Here is a 14,527-nt window from a genome sequence, read left to right as displayed (position 1 = left end):
AAAGAGGAGGTGTTCGGGCGGGCCCCACCAAAGAGGAGGTGTTCGGACGGGCCTCACCAAAGAGGAGGTGTTCGGACGGGCCCCACCAAAGAGGAGGTGTTCGGGCGGGCCCCACCAAAGAGGAGGTGTTCGGGTGGGCCCCACCAAAGAGGAGGTGTTCGGGCGGGCCCCACTAAAGAGGAGGTGCTCGGACGGGCCCCACCAAAGAGGAGGTGTTCGGGCGGGCCCCACTAAAGAGGAGGTGTTCGGACGGGCCCCACCAAAGAGGAGGTGATCGGGTGGGCCCCACCAAAGAGGAAGTGTTCGGGCGGGCCCCACCAAAGGAGGTGTTCGGGCGGGCCCCACCAAAGAAGCGGTGTTCGGGCGGGCCCCACCGAAGAGGAGGTGTTCGGACGGGCCCCACCGAAGAGGAGGTGTTCGGGCGGGCCCCACCAAAGAGGAGGTGTTCGGACGGGCCCCACCAAAGAGGAGGTGTTTGGGCGGGCCCCACCAAAGAGGAGGTGTTCGGGCGGGCCCCACCAAAGAGGAGGTGTTCGGGCGGGGCCCACCAAAGAGGAGGTGTTCGGGCGGGCCCCACCAAAGAGGTGTTCGGGTGGGCACCACCAAAGAGGAGGTGTTCGGGTGGGCCCCACCGAAGAGGCGGTGTTCGGACGGGCCCCACCAAAGAGGAGGTGTTCGGACGGGCCCCACTAAAGAGGAGGTGTTCGGGCGGGCCCCACCAAAGAGGAGGTGTTCGGACGGGCCCCACCAAAGGAGGTGTTCGGGCGAGCCCCACCAAAGAGGAGGTGTTCGGGCGGGCCCCACCAAAGAGGAGGTGTTCGGGCGGGCCCCACCAAAGAGGTGTTCGGGTGGGCACCACCAAAGAGGAGGTGTTCGGGTGGGCCCCACCAAAGAGGAGGTGTTCGGGCGGGCCCCACCAAAGAGGAGGTGTTCTGGCGGACCCCACCAAAGAGGAGGTGTTCGGATGGGCCCCACTAAAGAGGAGGTGTTCGGGCGGGTGGCCCCACCAAAGAGGAGGTCTTCGGGCGGGCGGGCCCCACCAAAGAGGAGGTGTTCGGGCGGGCCCCACCGAAGAGGAGGTGTTCGGGCGGGCCCCACCGAAGAGGAGGTGTTCCGGCGGGTGGGCCCCACCAAAGAGGAGGTGTTCCGGCGGGCCCCACCAAAGAGGAGGTGTTCGGGCGGGCCCCACCAAAGAGGAGGTGTTCCGGCGGGCCCCACTAAAGAGGAGGTGTTCGGGTGGGCCCCACCAAAGAGGAGGTGTTCGGACGGGCCCCACCAAAGAGGAGGTGTTCGGGTGGGCCCCACCAAAGAGGAGGTGTTCGGGCGGGCCCCACCAAAGAGGAGGTGTTCCGGCCGGCCCCACTAAAGAGGAGGTGTTCGGGTGGGCCCCACCAAAGAGGAGGTGTTCGGGCGGGCCCCACCAAAGAGGAGGTGTTCGGGCGGGCCCCACCAAAGAGGAGGTGTTCGGACGGGCCCCACCAAAGAGGAGGTGTTCGGACGGGCCCCACCAAAGAGGAGGTGTTCGGGCGGGCCCCACTAAAGAGGAGGTGCTCGGACGGGCCCCACCAAAGAGGAGGTGTTCGGGCGGGCCCCACTAAAGAGGAGGTGTTCGGACGGGCCCCACCAAAGAGGAGGTGTTCGGGTGGGCCCCACCAAAGAGGAGGTGTTCGGGCGGGTCCCACCAAAGGAGGTGTTCGGGCGGGCCCCACCAAAGAAGCGGTGTTCGGGCGGGCCCCACCAAAGAGGAGGTGTTCGGGCGGGCCCCACCGAAGAGGAGGTGTTCGGGCGGGCCCCACCGAAGAGGAGGTGTTCGGGCGGACCCCACCGAAGAGGAGGTGTTCGGGCGGGCCCCACCGAAGAGGAGGTGTTCGGGCGGACCCCACCGAAAAGGAGGTGTTCGGGCGGGCCCCACCGAAGAGGAGGTGTTCGGGCGGGCCCCACCAAAGAGGAGGTGTTTTGGCGGGCCCCACCAAAGAGGAGGTGTTCGGGCGGGCCCCACCAAAGAGGTGTTCGGGTGGACACCACCAAAGAGGAGGTGTTCGGGTGGGCCCCACCGAAGAGGAGGTGTTCGGACGGGCCCCACCAAAGAGGAGGTGTTCGGACGGGCCCCACCAAAGAGGAGGTGTTCGGGCGGGCCCCACCAAAGAGGAGGTGTTCGGACAGGCCCCACCAAAGAGGAGGTGTTCGGGCGGGCCCCACCAAAGAGGAGGTGTTCGGGCGGGCCCCACCAAAGAGGTGTTCGGGTGGGCACCACCAAAGAGGAGGTGTTCGGACGGGCCCCACCAAAGAGGAGGTGTTCGGACGGGCCCCACCAAAGAGGAGGTGTTCGGGCGGGCCCCACCAAAGAGGAGGTGTTCGGATGGGCCCCACTAAAGAGGAGGTGTTCGGGCGGGTGGGCCCCACCAAAGAGGAGGTGTTCGGGCGGGCGGGCCCCACCAAAGAGGTGTTCGGGCGGGCCCCACCGAAGAGGAGGTGTTCGGGCGGGCCCCACCGAAGAGGAGGTGTTCCGGCGGGTGGGCCCCACCAAAGAGGAGGTGTTCGGGTGGGCCCCACCAAAGAGGTGTTCGGGTGGGCCCCACCAAAGAGGTGTTCGGGTGGGCACCACCAAAGATGAGGTGTTCGGGTGGGCCCCACCAAAGAGGAGGTGTTCGGGCGGGCCCCACTAAAGAGGAGGTGTTCGGATGGGCCCCACCAAAGAGGAGGTGTTCGGGCGGGCCCCACTAAAGAGGAGGTGTTCGGACGGGCCCCACCAAAGAGGAGGTGTTCGGGTGGGCCCCACCAAAGAGGAGGTGTTCGGGCGGGCCCCACCAAAGGAGGTGTTCGGGCGGGCCCCACCAAAGAAGCGGTGTTCGGGCGGGCCCCACCGAAGAGGAGGTGTTCGGACGGGCCCCACCAAAGAGGAGGTGTTCGGACGGGCCCCAACAAAGAGGAGGTGTTCGGACGGGCCCCACCAAAGAGGAGGTGTTCGGGCGGGCCCCACCAAAGAGGAGGTGTTCGGGCGGGCCCCACCAAAGAGGTGTTCGGGTGGGCACCACCAAAGAGGAGGTGTTCGGGCGGGCCCCACTGAAGAGGAGGTGTTCGGACGGGCCCCACCAAAGAGGAGGTGTTCGGACGGGCCCCACCAAAGAGGAGGTGTTCGGGCGGGCCCCACCAAAGAGGAGGTGTTCGGACGGGCCCCACCAAAGAGGAGGTGTTCGGGCGGGCCCCACCAAAGAGGAGGTGTTCGGGCGGGCCCCACCAAAGAGGAGGTGTTCGGGCGGGCCCCACCAAAGAGGAGGTGTTCGGGCGGGCCCCACCAAAGAGGAGGTGTTCGGGCGGGCCCCACCAAAGAGGAGGTGTTCGGGCGGGCCCCACCAAAGAGGAGGTGTTCGGACGGGCCCCACCAAAGAGGAGGTGTTCGGGCGGGCCCCACCAAAGAGGAGGTGTTCGGACGGGCCCCACCAAAGAGGAGGTGTTCGGGCGGGCCCCACCAAAGAGGAGGTGTTCGGGCGGGCCCCACCAAAGAGGAGGTGTTCGGGCGGGCCCCACCAAAGAGGTGTTCGGGTGGGCACCACCAAAGAGGTGTTCGGGTGGGCCCCACCAAAGAGGAGGTGTTCGGGCGGGCCCCACCAAAGAGGAGGTGTTCGAGCGGGCCCCACCAAAGAGGAGGTGTTCGGATGGGCCCCACTAAAGAGGAGGTGTTCGGGCGGGTGGGCCCCACCAAAGAGGAGGTGTTCGGGCGGGCGGGCCCCACCAAAGAGGAGGTGTTCGGGCGGGCCCCAGCAAAGAGGAGGTGTTCGGGCGGGCCCCACCAAAGAGGAGGTGTTCGGATGGGCCCCACTAAAGAGGAGGTGTTCGGGCGGGCCCCACCAAAGAGGAGGTGTTCGGGCGGGTGGGCCCCACCAAAGAGGAGGTGTTCGGGCGGGCGGGCCCCAACAAAGAGGAGGTGTTCGGGCGGGCCCCACCAAAGAGGTGTTCGGGCGGGTCCCACCGAAGAGGAGATGTTCCGGCGGGTGGGCCCCACCAAAGAGGAGGTGTTCGGGCGGGCCCCAGCAAAGAGGAGGTGTTCGGGCGGGCCCCACCAAAGAGGAGGTGTTCGGATGGGCCCCACTAAAGAGGAGGTGTTCGGGCGGGTGGGCCCCACCAAAGAGGAGGTGTTCGGGCGGGCGGGCCCCAACAAAGAGGAGGTGTTCGGGCGGGCCCCACCAAAGAGGTGTTCGGGCGGGTCCCACCGAAGAGGAGATGTTCCGGCGGGTGGGCCCCACCAAAGAGGAGGTGTTCGGGCGGGCCCCACCAAAGAGGAGGTGTTCGGGAGGGCCCCACCAAAGAGGAGGTGTTCGGGCGGGTGGGCCCCACCAAAGAGGAGGTTTTCGGGCGGGCCCCACCAAAGAGGAGGTGTTCGGGCGGGCCCCACCAAAGAGGAGGTGTTCGGGCGGGCCCCACCAAAGAGGAGGTGTTCGGGCGGGCCCCACCAAAGAAGCGGTGTTCGGGCGGGCCCCACCAAAGAGGAGGTGTTCAGGCGGGCCCCACCAAAGAAGCGGTGTTCGGGCGGGCCCCACTAAAGAGGAGGTGTTTGGACAGGCCCCACCAAAGAGGAGGTGTTCGGGCGGGCCCCACTAAAGAGGTGGTGTTCGGGTGGGCCCCACCAAAGAGGAGGTGTTCGGGCGGGCCCCACCAAAGGAGGTGTTCGGGCGGGCCCCACCAAAGAGGCGGTGTTCGGGCGGGCCCCACAGAAGAGGAGGTGTTCGGACGGGCCCAACCAAAGAGGAGGTGTTCGGACGGGCCCCACCAAAGAGGAGGTGTTCGGGCGGGCCCCACCAAAGAGGTGTTCGGGTGGGCACCACCAAAGAGGAGGTGTTCGGGTGGGCCCCACCAAAGAGGTGTTCGGGTGGGCCCCACCAAAGAGGTGTTCGGGTGGGCACCACCAAAGATGAGGTGTTCGGGTGGGCCCCACTAAAGAGGAGGTGTTCGGACGGGCCCCACCAAAGAGGAGGTGTTCGGGCGGGCCCCACTAAAGAGGAGGTGTTCGGACGGGCCCCACCAAAGAGGAGGTGTTCGGGTGGGCCCCACCAAAGAGGAGGTGTTCGGACGGGCCCCACCAAACAGGCGGTGTTCGGGCGGGCCCCACTAAAGAGGAGGTGTTCGGACGGGCCCCACCAAAGAGGAGGTGTTCGGGTGGGCCCCACAAAGAGGAGGTGTTCGGGCGGGCCCCACCAAAGGAGGTGTTCGGGCGGGCCCCACCAAAGAAGCGGTGTTCGGGCGGGCCCCACCGAAGAGGAGGTGTTCGGACGGGCCCCACCAAAGAGGAGGTGTTCGGACGGGCCCCACCAAAGAGGAGGTGTTCGGGCGGGCCCCACCAAAGAGGAGGTGTTCGGGTGGGCCCCACCAAAGAGGAGGTGTTCGGACGGGCCCCACCAAAGAGGAGGTGTTCGGACGGGCCCCACCAAAGAGGAGGTGTTCGGGCGGGCCCCACCAAAGAGGAGGTGTTCGGGCGGGCCCCACCAAAGAGGAGGTGTTCGGGCGGGCCACACCAAAGAGGAGGTGTTCGGGCGGGCCCCACCAAAGAGGAGGTGTTCGGGCGGGCCCCACCAAAGAAGCGGTGTTCGGGCGGGCCCCACCAAAGAGGAGGTGTTCGGGCGGGCCCCACCAAAGAAGCGGTGTTCGGGCGGGCCCAACCGAAGAGGAGGTGTTCGGACGGGCCCCACCAAAGAGGAGGTGTTCGGGCGGGCCCCACCAAAGAGGAGGTGTTCGGACGGGCCCCACCAAAGAGGAGGTGTTCGGGCGGGCCCCACCAAAGAGGAGGTGTTCGGGCGGGCCCCACCAAAGAGGAGGTGTTCGGGCGGGCCCCACCAAAGAGGAGGTGTTCGGACGGGCCCCACCAAAGAGGAGGTGTTCGGGCGGGCCCCACCAAAGAGGAGGTGTTCGGGCGGGCCCCACCAAAGAGGTGTTCGGGTGGGCACCACCAAAGAGGAGGTGTTCGGGTGGGCCCCACCAAAGAGGAGGTGTTTGGGTGGGCCCCACCAAAGAGGTGTTCGGGTGGGCCCCACCAAAGAGGTGTTCGGGTGGGCACCACCAAAGAGGAGGTGTTCGTGCGGGCCCCACCAAAGAGGAGGTGTTCGGGTGGGCCCCACCAAAGAGGAGGTGTTCGGGCGGGCCCCACTAAAGAGGAGGTGTTCGGACGGGCCCCACCAAAGAGGAGGTGTTCGGGCGGGCCCCACCAAAGAGGAGGTGTTCGGACGGGCCCCACCAAAGAGGAGGTGTTCGGACGGGCCCCACCAAAGAGGAGGTGTTCGGACGGGCCCCACCAAAGAGGAGGTGTTCGGGCGGGCCCCACCGAAGAGGAGGTGTTCGGGCGGGCAGGCCCCACCAAAGAGGAGGTGTTTGGGCGGGCAGGCCCCACCAAAGAGGAGGTGTTCGGGCGGGCCCCACCAAAGAGGAGGTGTTCGGTCGGGCCCCACCGAAGAGGAGGTGTTCGGGCGGGTGGGCCCCACCGAAGAGGAGGTGTTCGGGCAGGCCCCACCGAAGAGGAGGTGTTCGGGCGGGCCCCACCGAAGAGGAGGTGTTCGGGCGGGCCCCACCGAAGAGGAGGTGTTCGGGCGGGCCCCACCGAAGAGGAGGTGTTCGGGCGGACCCCACCGAAGAGGAGGTGTTCGGGCGGGCCCCACCGAAGAGGAGGTGTTCGGGCGGGCCCCACCAAAGAGGTGTTCGGGCGGGCCCCACCAAAGAGGAGGTGTTCGGGCGGGCCCCACCGAAGAGGTGGTGTTCGGGCGGGCCCCACCAAAGAGGTGGTGTTCGGGTGGGCCCCACTGAAGAGGTGGTGTTCGGGCGGGCGGGCCCCACTGAAGAGGAGGTGTTCGGGTGGGCCCCACCGAAGAGGAGGTGTTCGGGCAGGCCCCACCGAGGAGAAAGTGTTCGGGTGGGCCCCACCGAAGAGGCGGTGTTCGGGCGGGCCGGCGTGGAGGCCCCGAGGTAAGGGCAGCGGCTGCGAGGCGAGAGGTCAGCGGCGAGACCCAAGGTCGGGCAGCGGGGCCCCGAGGTCGGCAGGGCCGGTGGGTCCGGATTCCGGAATATTTTATAGATTCCGAACGACCCTGCCACCCATCGGTCCGCGGTCCGGAACATTCCGGATTCTTGACGCTGCACCTGTACAAGATAGTACGAGAGTAGATTAGTGGTTAACATAAAAGAGAACCCAAAAGTATTTTATAAATAGTAAAAGAGTAGTCAAAGGAAGTGTGGAGACCATTAGCGACCAAAACGGAGATCTTCTTGTGGTGAGGTACTAAATGAATACTTTGTATCTGTCTTCAGTAGCGAGGAGGATGCTGCCAATGTAGCAGTATAGGAGGAAACAGTAGTGATATCGATAAAATAGATAAAGAGGTAGCATTTAAATGGTTAGCAGTGTTCAAAGTAGAAGAGTCACCTGGTCCAGATGGGATGCATCCTAGGTTTCTGAGGGAAGGGTGGAAACTGGCCACAATCTTCCAATCCTCCTTTGATTATGGGGGTAATGCCAGAGGACTGGAGGATTGCAAATGTCACACCCCTGTTTAAAAAAGGCAAGAGGGATAAACCCAGGCCAGTTAGCCTAGCGTCAGTGGGTGAGGCAACTATAATCCAGGGCAAAATTAACTGGCATTTGGAAAAGTATGGGCTAATAAATCAAAGTCAGCACGGACTTGTTAAAGGCAAATAGTGCTTGACTAAATTGACCCGAGTTCTTTGATGAAGTTACAGAGGTGGTTGATGGGGGTAGTGTGGTTGATGTTATATATATGGACTTTCAGTTCAATCTGATCACTGCTGATCAGTAATCTCAACTCCATTTAGCCGCCATGATTCCATATCCATCAATAATCTTTCCGAACTGAAATCGATCAATCTCAGTTTTGACATTTTCAATTGACCTCCAGCCTCAACAGCTTTTTGGAGATTTCCAGATCTAACCAGAAGAACATAAGAATTAGGAGCAGCAGTAGGCCATTCGGCCCCTCGAGCCATTCAAAGAGATCATGGCTGATCTTCTACCTCAACTCCACTTTCCTGCACTATCCCCATATCCCTTGATTCCCTTAATATCCAACAATCTATCGATCTCAGTCTTTAATGTCTCAGAAGGACTGAGCCCCCATGGTCCTCTGGGGTAGAGAATTCCAAAGATTCACCATCCTCTGAGTGAAGAAGTTTCTCCTCATTTCAGTCCTAAATGGCTGACCCCTTATCCTGAGACTGTGAGCCCTGGTTCTAGACTCCCCAGCCTGGGGGAAACATCCTCCCTGCATCTACCCTGTCAAGCCCTGTAAGAAATTGTGTATGTTTCAATGAGATCACCTCTCATTCTTCTAAACTCTACAGGCCTAGTCTGCTCAATCTCTCCTCATAGGACAATCCCCCCATCCCAGGAATCAGTCTGGTGAACCTTTGTTGCACTCCCTCAATGGGAAGAATATTCTTCCTTAGGTAAGGAGACCAAAACTGTACACAATACTCCAGGTGCGGTCTCACCAGGGCCCTAAATAATTGCAGTAAGACATCTTTTCTCTTATACCATCTACTTGGAGACTTTCTAAAGCTAGCTTCGCAACACACTGAGATTATACTCCGTCCATCGACCCAATGCCAAGCCCAAACGGTACAAGATGATCTACTGAAAGTGGTCTTTACAGCATTGGCTTTATTTTAACAAGACAATCCCCCACCATCTCCAAGAAGCCATGCTGCATTCCAAAATCAGATGGGGTCCTCACTCCAAAAGTCATGTTGCCACTTTTCTTTTGAAGGGCTGTAGTGATACCCGCCCTCCTGTATGGCACAGAGACATGGGCCATGTACAGTAGACACCTCAAATCGCTGGAGAAATACCACCAACAATGTCTCCGCAAGATCGGGCAAATCCCCCGGGAGGACAGACGCACCAATGTCAGTGTTCTCGATCAGTCCAACATCCCCAGCATCGAAGCACTGACCACACTCGACCAGCTCCGCTGGGCGGGCCACACTGTCCGCATGCCCGACACAAGACTCCCAAAGCAAGCGCTCTACTTGGAACTCCTACACGGCAAGCGAGCCCCAGCTGGGCAGAGGAAACAGTTCAAGGACACCCTCAAAGCCTCCCTGATAAAGTGCAACATCCCCACCGACACCTGGGAGTCCCTGGCCAAAGACCGCCCTAAGTGGAGGAAGAGCATCCGGGAGGGCGCTGAGCACCTCGAGTCTCGTCGCCGAGAGCATGCAGAAACCAAGCGCAGACAGCGGAAGGAGCGTGCGGCAAACCAGACGCCCCACCCACCCTTTCCTTCAACCACTGTCTGTCCCACCTGTGACAGAGACTGTGATTCTCGTATTGGACTGTTCAGTCACCTGAGAACTCACTTTTAGAGTTGAAGCAAGTCTTCCTCGATTTCGACAGACTGTCTATGATATGATGACGGGTACCTAAAAATATTTTGCATTGATGCAAAAGTGGTAGCAGAACAATATCACTCGATCAATCCAAACCTTTTTCTGGGGCTAAAGATTAGGCTTATATTCCCTTGAAGATAGAAGACTAAGGGGTGATCTGATTCTGGTGTTTTAAGATGATTGAAGGAGTTGACAAGGTACAGAGAAATTATTTCCATGCGGGGCGATGTTTTAATCCAGAACAATTGACATAATCTTAAAATTAGAGCTATGCCACTCAAGGGTGGTGTCAGGAAGCACTTCTTCATGCAAAGGGTCATCCATCATCATCATAGGCAGTCCCTCGGAATCGAGGAAGACTTGCTTCCACTCTTCGCATGAGATGCACTTCCTCCACTTCGGGCGGTCTTTGGCCAAGGGCTCCCAGGTGCCAGTGGCGATGTCGCATTTTATCAGGGAGGCTTTGAGGGTGCCCTTGTAACGTTTCCTCTGCCCAGCTTTGGCTCATTCTTCATGCAAAGGGTGGTGTAAATCTGGAACACTGCCCCCCCCCCCACCCCCCACTCAGAAAAGCTGTTGAGGCTGAGGGTCAATTGAAAATTTCAAAACTAAGATGGATAGATTTTTGTTAGCTTAAGGTATTACGAGAGCTGGAACCGAGACAGTTAAAGTAAGTTAAGATACTGATCAGTCATGACCTAAACGTATGGCGGAACAGGCTCGAGGAGCTGAATGGCCTCCTCCTGTTCCAAAGCAATGGCTGTTCTACACGATACCTTCAAACTCAAAAAATAAATTGAACGATGCTACGGCAGTCATCTTCACCAGATTGGGACTGGGATTGGGATTGTACAAAGGATGGAAAAGGACACTGGCAGCAGGCAGTGCAGGGGTTAGGAGAATACGCCTTGTGACTAACCTGGAGGAGGACCACCAAACTTCCTTTGGCCATTGACTTGGACCAGACTGATGCCGGTTGCTTCGACCCATGCTTCGAACGCCAGCTTATTCCCAGTGTTCAACACGATGCTTGCCATCATCTGTGCACGACAGTAATGCAGCACATTTAGAATTTTACAACAGAAATTCTGCTACACACCATTCTTAAGGCAAGGAGAAAGTCCTTTGTTTCTGAATCCGAAGACCACTCTACAAAACGCAGAGGTGTAGCCTTTCTGTATAAGATGTCAAACACAAGTATTGCTTTCAGATTAGCCAAACGATGTCAACAATGCTTTGAGTTTTAGGGTAGGTAAAGTAGCCTTTTCAAATACTCTATAAAAAGTAGATTGCTCGCTGTATAAACTTTAGAAGTGTAGTGCTTCTGTATCAGTATAGAAACTTCAAACATTGCTTTGAGTTCAGACTACACTGTGAATGCTTTTTGAGTTTTGGGGTAGGTACAAATTTACAAACAGTTGAAATACCACCAGAACAGCTCACACAGACAAAATGGCCTCCAACTGTGCAGCAATTTATACGATTCTATGCCACGTTGCAGGAATAGGGAAGGAGGGAGGGAGAGAAAAAAAGACTTGCATTTATATAGCACCTTTCACGATCACTGGATGTCTCCAAGCGCTTTACAGCCAATGAAGTACTTTTTGAAGTGTAGTCACTGTTGTAATGTGGGAAACGCGGCAGCCAATTTGCACACAGCAAGCTCCCACAAACAGCCAGAGAATTTGTTTTCGTTATATTGATTGAGGGATAAATATTGGCCAGGCCACCGGAGAGAACGCCCCTGCTCTTCTTCGAAATGGTCCAATGGGATCTTTTATGTCCATGTGAGCGAGCAGACGGAGCCTCAGTTTAACGTCTCATCCGAAAAGACGGCACCTCCGACATCGCAGCGCTCCCTCAGCACTGCACTGGAGAGTCAGCCTAGATTTTTGGTGCTCAAGTCCCTGGAGCACAAATTTCTGACTCAGAGGCGAGAGAGAGAGAGAGAGTGCTGCCTACTGAGTCACACCTACAGCATTTGTAAGGAAATTCAAACCAGCCAGGGTTCTCGCTCCTGAATGGTATGATGTCCCACACTGTAAGGGCAGACACACTGGGAATCAGGCCAAGTGTCAGCGTGGTTCACTGGGTAGGTCGCTCCCTTGCCTTGGAATCAGAAGTTTGTGGGTTCAAGTCCCACTCCAGGCTGATGCTCCAGTGCAATACTGAGGGAGTGTTGCACTGTCAGAAGTGCTGTCTTTTGGATCAGACATAAAACATGCTCTCTCACGTGGACGGAAATGATCCTACGGCACTATTTCAAAGAAGAGCACGGTGAATTATCCCCGGTGTCCTGGCCAACATTTATCCCTCAAATCAGCATCACTAAAACTGATTATCGTACTATTATCGTGTTGTTATCACATTGCTGTGTGTGGGAGCTTGCTGTGCACAAACTGACTGCCATTACAAAAGTGACTGCACTTCGAAAAGTACTTCATTGGCTGCAAAGCGCTTTGGGACATCCGGTGGTCGTGAAAGGCGCTATATAAATGCAAGTCTTTCTTTTTTTTTTCCCTCACACACCAACAGCCGGCTAACAGTGCAATGGTGAGTTGGGTAAAGTACCTGAGGGGCAGCTAGATCCTGTGGGCCTGTAGCCCCCAACACAAAGACACACAGGGAGGGAGAGAGGGGGCCACCGCCCGGACACAAAAAAACTGGGCGTCGAAAGTTTACTCTGCGTTGGCAGAGACTCTCAAACTGAAGTTCCTCCCAAGTGAAAAAAGAAAGTCCCTTTACACCAATGAAAACAGGACAGTGAATAACAAAACTGGCTGGGTGCCCACTTGCTCGACACAGTTACACTTTAAAAGATTGCCAAAGATTAAAACGTAGCACACATGCAGACCGCGTGCTATTTAAACGGCAGTGCACGCACTTTATAAACTGGAGACCGTGCACTGTATCTAAATATAGAAATATGTTACAAGAATGCAAGTGCCAAACATTAAAAGCCCGACCTGTCCCGGTGCGTCACACTCCCTGCCCAGGGTCCCTGCTGCTCCGGAGGGTCTCCGCCCGCCCCCCTGGCGCCTTTTTATAGCCCCCAGCCTCACGCTGCCCCGGGCCGCCGCGCCATTGGTCAGCGCTGCAGTCACTTCTCCAACCTGTGCTGGGAGAGGACTGAGGTCCTGGCTCAGGGACCCCCCTCCCCCCATCCCACTCTGTCAGGGTGGGGAGGGTCTGTCTCTCAGGGTGGGACCCTTTCTCTCTCAGGGTGGGGCTTTCCTCTCTCTCAAAGTGGGACCCCCCCCCCCTCTCTCTGAGTGGGGCTTTCCTCTCTCTCAAAGTGGGACCACCCCCTCTCTCTCTCTCTCAGGGTGGGGCTCTCCTCTTTCTCTCTCAGGATGGGACCCCCCTTTCTCTCAGGGTGGGCCCCTCTCAGGGTGGGTAGGGTTTCTCCAGGGTGTGACCCTCTCTCTCTTGGTGGGGAGGGTGAGACCCTTACTCTCATAGGATGGGACCCTCTCAGGGTGGGACCCTCTCTCAGTGGGGAGGGTGAGACCCTTACTCTCTCAGGGTAGGACCCTCTCTCACTCTCTCTCTCGGTGGGGAGGGTGAGACCCTTACTCTCTCAGGGTGTGACCCTCTCTCTCTCTCTCTCTCGGTGGGGAGGGTGGGACCCTTACTCTCAGGGTGGGACTCTCTCTCTCTCTCGGTGGGGAGGGTGAGACTCTTACTCTCTCAAGGTGGGACCCTCTCTGTCAGGGTGTGACCCTCTCTCTCTCGGTGGGGAGGGTGAGACCCTTACTCTCTCAGGGTGTGACCCTCTCTCTCTCTCTCTCTCTCTCGGTGGGGAGGGTGGGACCCTTACTCTCAGGGTGGGACTCTCTCTCTCTCTCGGTGGGGAGGGTGAGACCCTTACTCTCTCAGGGTGGGACCCTCTCTCTTTCTCTCGGTGGGAAGGGTGAGACCCTTACTCTCTCAGGGTGGGACCCTCTCTCTTTTGGTGAAGAGGATGGGACCCTCTCTCAGGATGGGACACTCTCTCTCTCTTGGCGGGGAGGGTGGGACCCTTACTCTCACAGGGTGGGACCTCTCTGGTCCCTCCCTCTCTGTTACCGGTGACTGTTGGATTTGTTAGATGATCCAATACACACAGAAAGTTTGAGGAAATCGGAACACAAAGAGCAGAAGCTCCAAATTCTATCAGTTACTGTGAGCTAAACAATTACCTTTAAAAAGAGAAAGTCCTTCAGTTAACTTCATATAAATACCAAGGACCCGGGATCATTGCCCATCAGTTTTTATTTTGGAGGAGGGATCAGGGTTAGTCACGGTGAATAGTTTACAAGTTAGTTGTAAATTTATCTCACAGGCCAAACTTTGCTGGTGTAAATGTGAAAGGGGATATGAACGAAAGTAGCACTGTAACATGTATCTGACAGTGTGTTATGTTGGAGGGACCATGGTGGCTTGTAGAGAGCTCTATGATGTCAATGAGGAGTTGCCTAGAAAGAAGAAAGACTTGTATTTATATAACACCTTTCACAACCACCGGACGTCGTAAAGTGCTTTACAGCCGATGAAGTGCAGTCACTGTTGTAATGTGGGAAACACAGCAGCCAACTTGTACACAGCTAACTCCCACAAACAGCAGTGTGATAATGACCAGATAATCGTTTTTTGCTATATTGATTGAGGGATAAATATTGGCCAGGACACCGGGGATAACTCACCTGCTCTTTTTCGAAATAGTGCCACAGGATCTTTTACACCACCCGAGAGGGTAGACAGGACCTAGGCACCTCCGACAGTGCAGCACTCCCTCAGCACTGCACTGGGAGCGTCAGCCTAGATTTTTGTGCTCAGAACCCCAACCTTCTGACTCGGAGGCGAGGGTGCTACCCACTGAGCCCCAGCTGACATAGAAGGCAGAGAATGGATGAGTTTCTTCTTATCAAAGTCGAAGCTGCCCTCAGTGATTTTATGTTGTGCCATCGAATCAAATTATAAGATATTGCAGTGCAGAAACCAACCAGTTGGCCCCGCAATTCTGTTAAATAGGAACATTGGAATTGCTCAATGAAGAAAAGACCCAACCACAACATTGTGCATTTATATTGCACATTTAACGCAGTAAAACGTCCCACGGAGCGTTGTCAAACAAAGTTTGAAACCGAGCCACATAAGGAGA

The 14,527-nt window shown here is 57.6% G+C and overlaps 1 protein-coding gene across 1 annotated transcript in view; it reads right to left on the bottom strand.

The window, feature by feature from the left end:
• The window catches only part of dnd1 (DND microRNA-mediated repression inhibitor 1), a 38,888-nt gene extending 26,499 nt beyond the window's left edge, over positions 1–12,389 (bottom strand). The window contains exons 1-2 of the mRNA XM_070877164.1: positions 12,351–12,389; positions 10,304–10,424 (exon numbers count right to left, since the gene is read on the bottom strand). Coding sequence (XP_070733265.1) covers positions 10,304–10,424 — 121 coding nt within the window. The 5' untranslated portion in view covers positions 12,351–12,389. The remainder of the gene's footprint in view (positions 1–10,303; positions 10,425–12,350) is intronic.
• Positions 12,390–14,527: the final 2,138 nt, after the last annotated feature.

The sequence above is a fragment of the Pristiophorus japonicus genome, chromosome 4, assembly GCF_044704955.1.
Source record: "Pristiophorus japonicus isolate sPriJap1 chromosome 4, sPriJap1.hap1, whole genome shotgun sequence".
Classification (NCBI taxonomy): domain Eukaryota; kingdom Metazoa; phylum Chordata; class Chondrichthyes; family Pristiophoridae; genus Pristiophorus; species Pristiophorus japonicus.
Note: the sequence above shows the minus strand (reverse complement) of the source record. Positions and strands in the feature narration are given on the sequence as shown.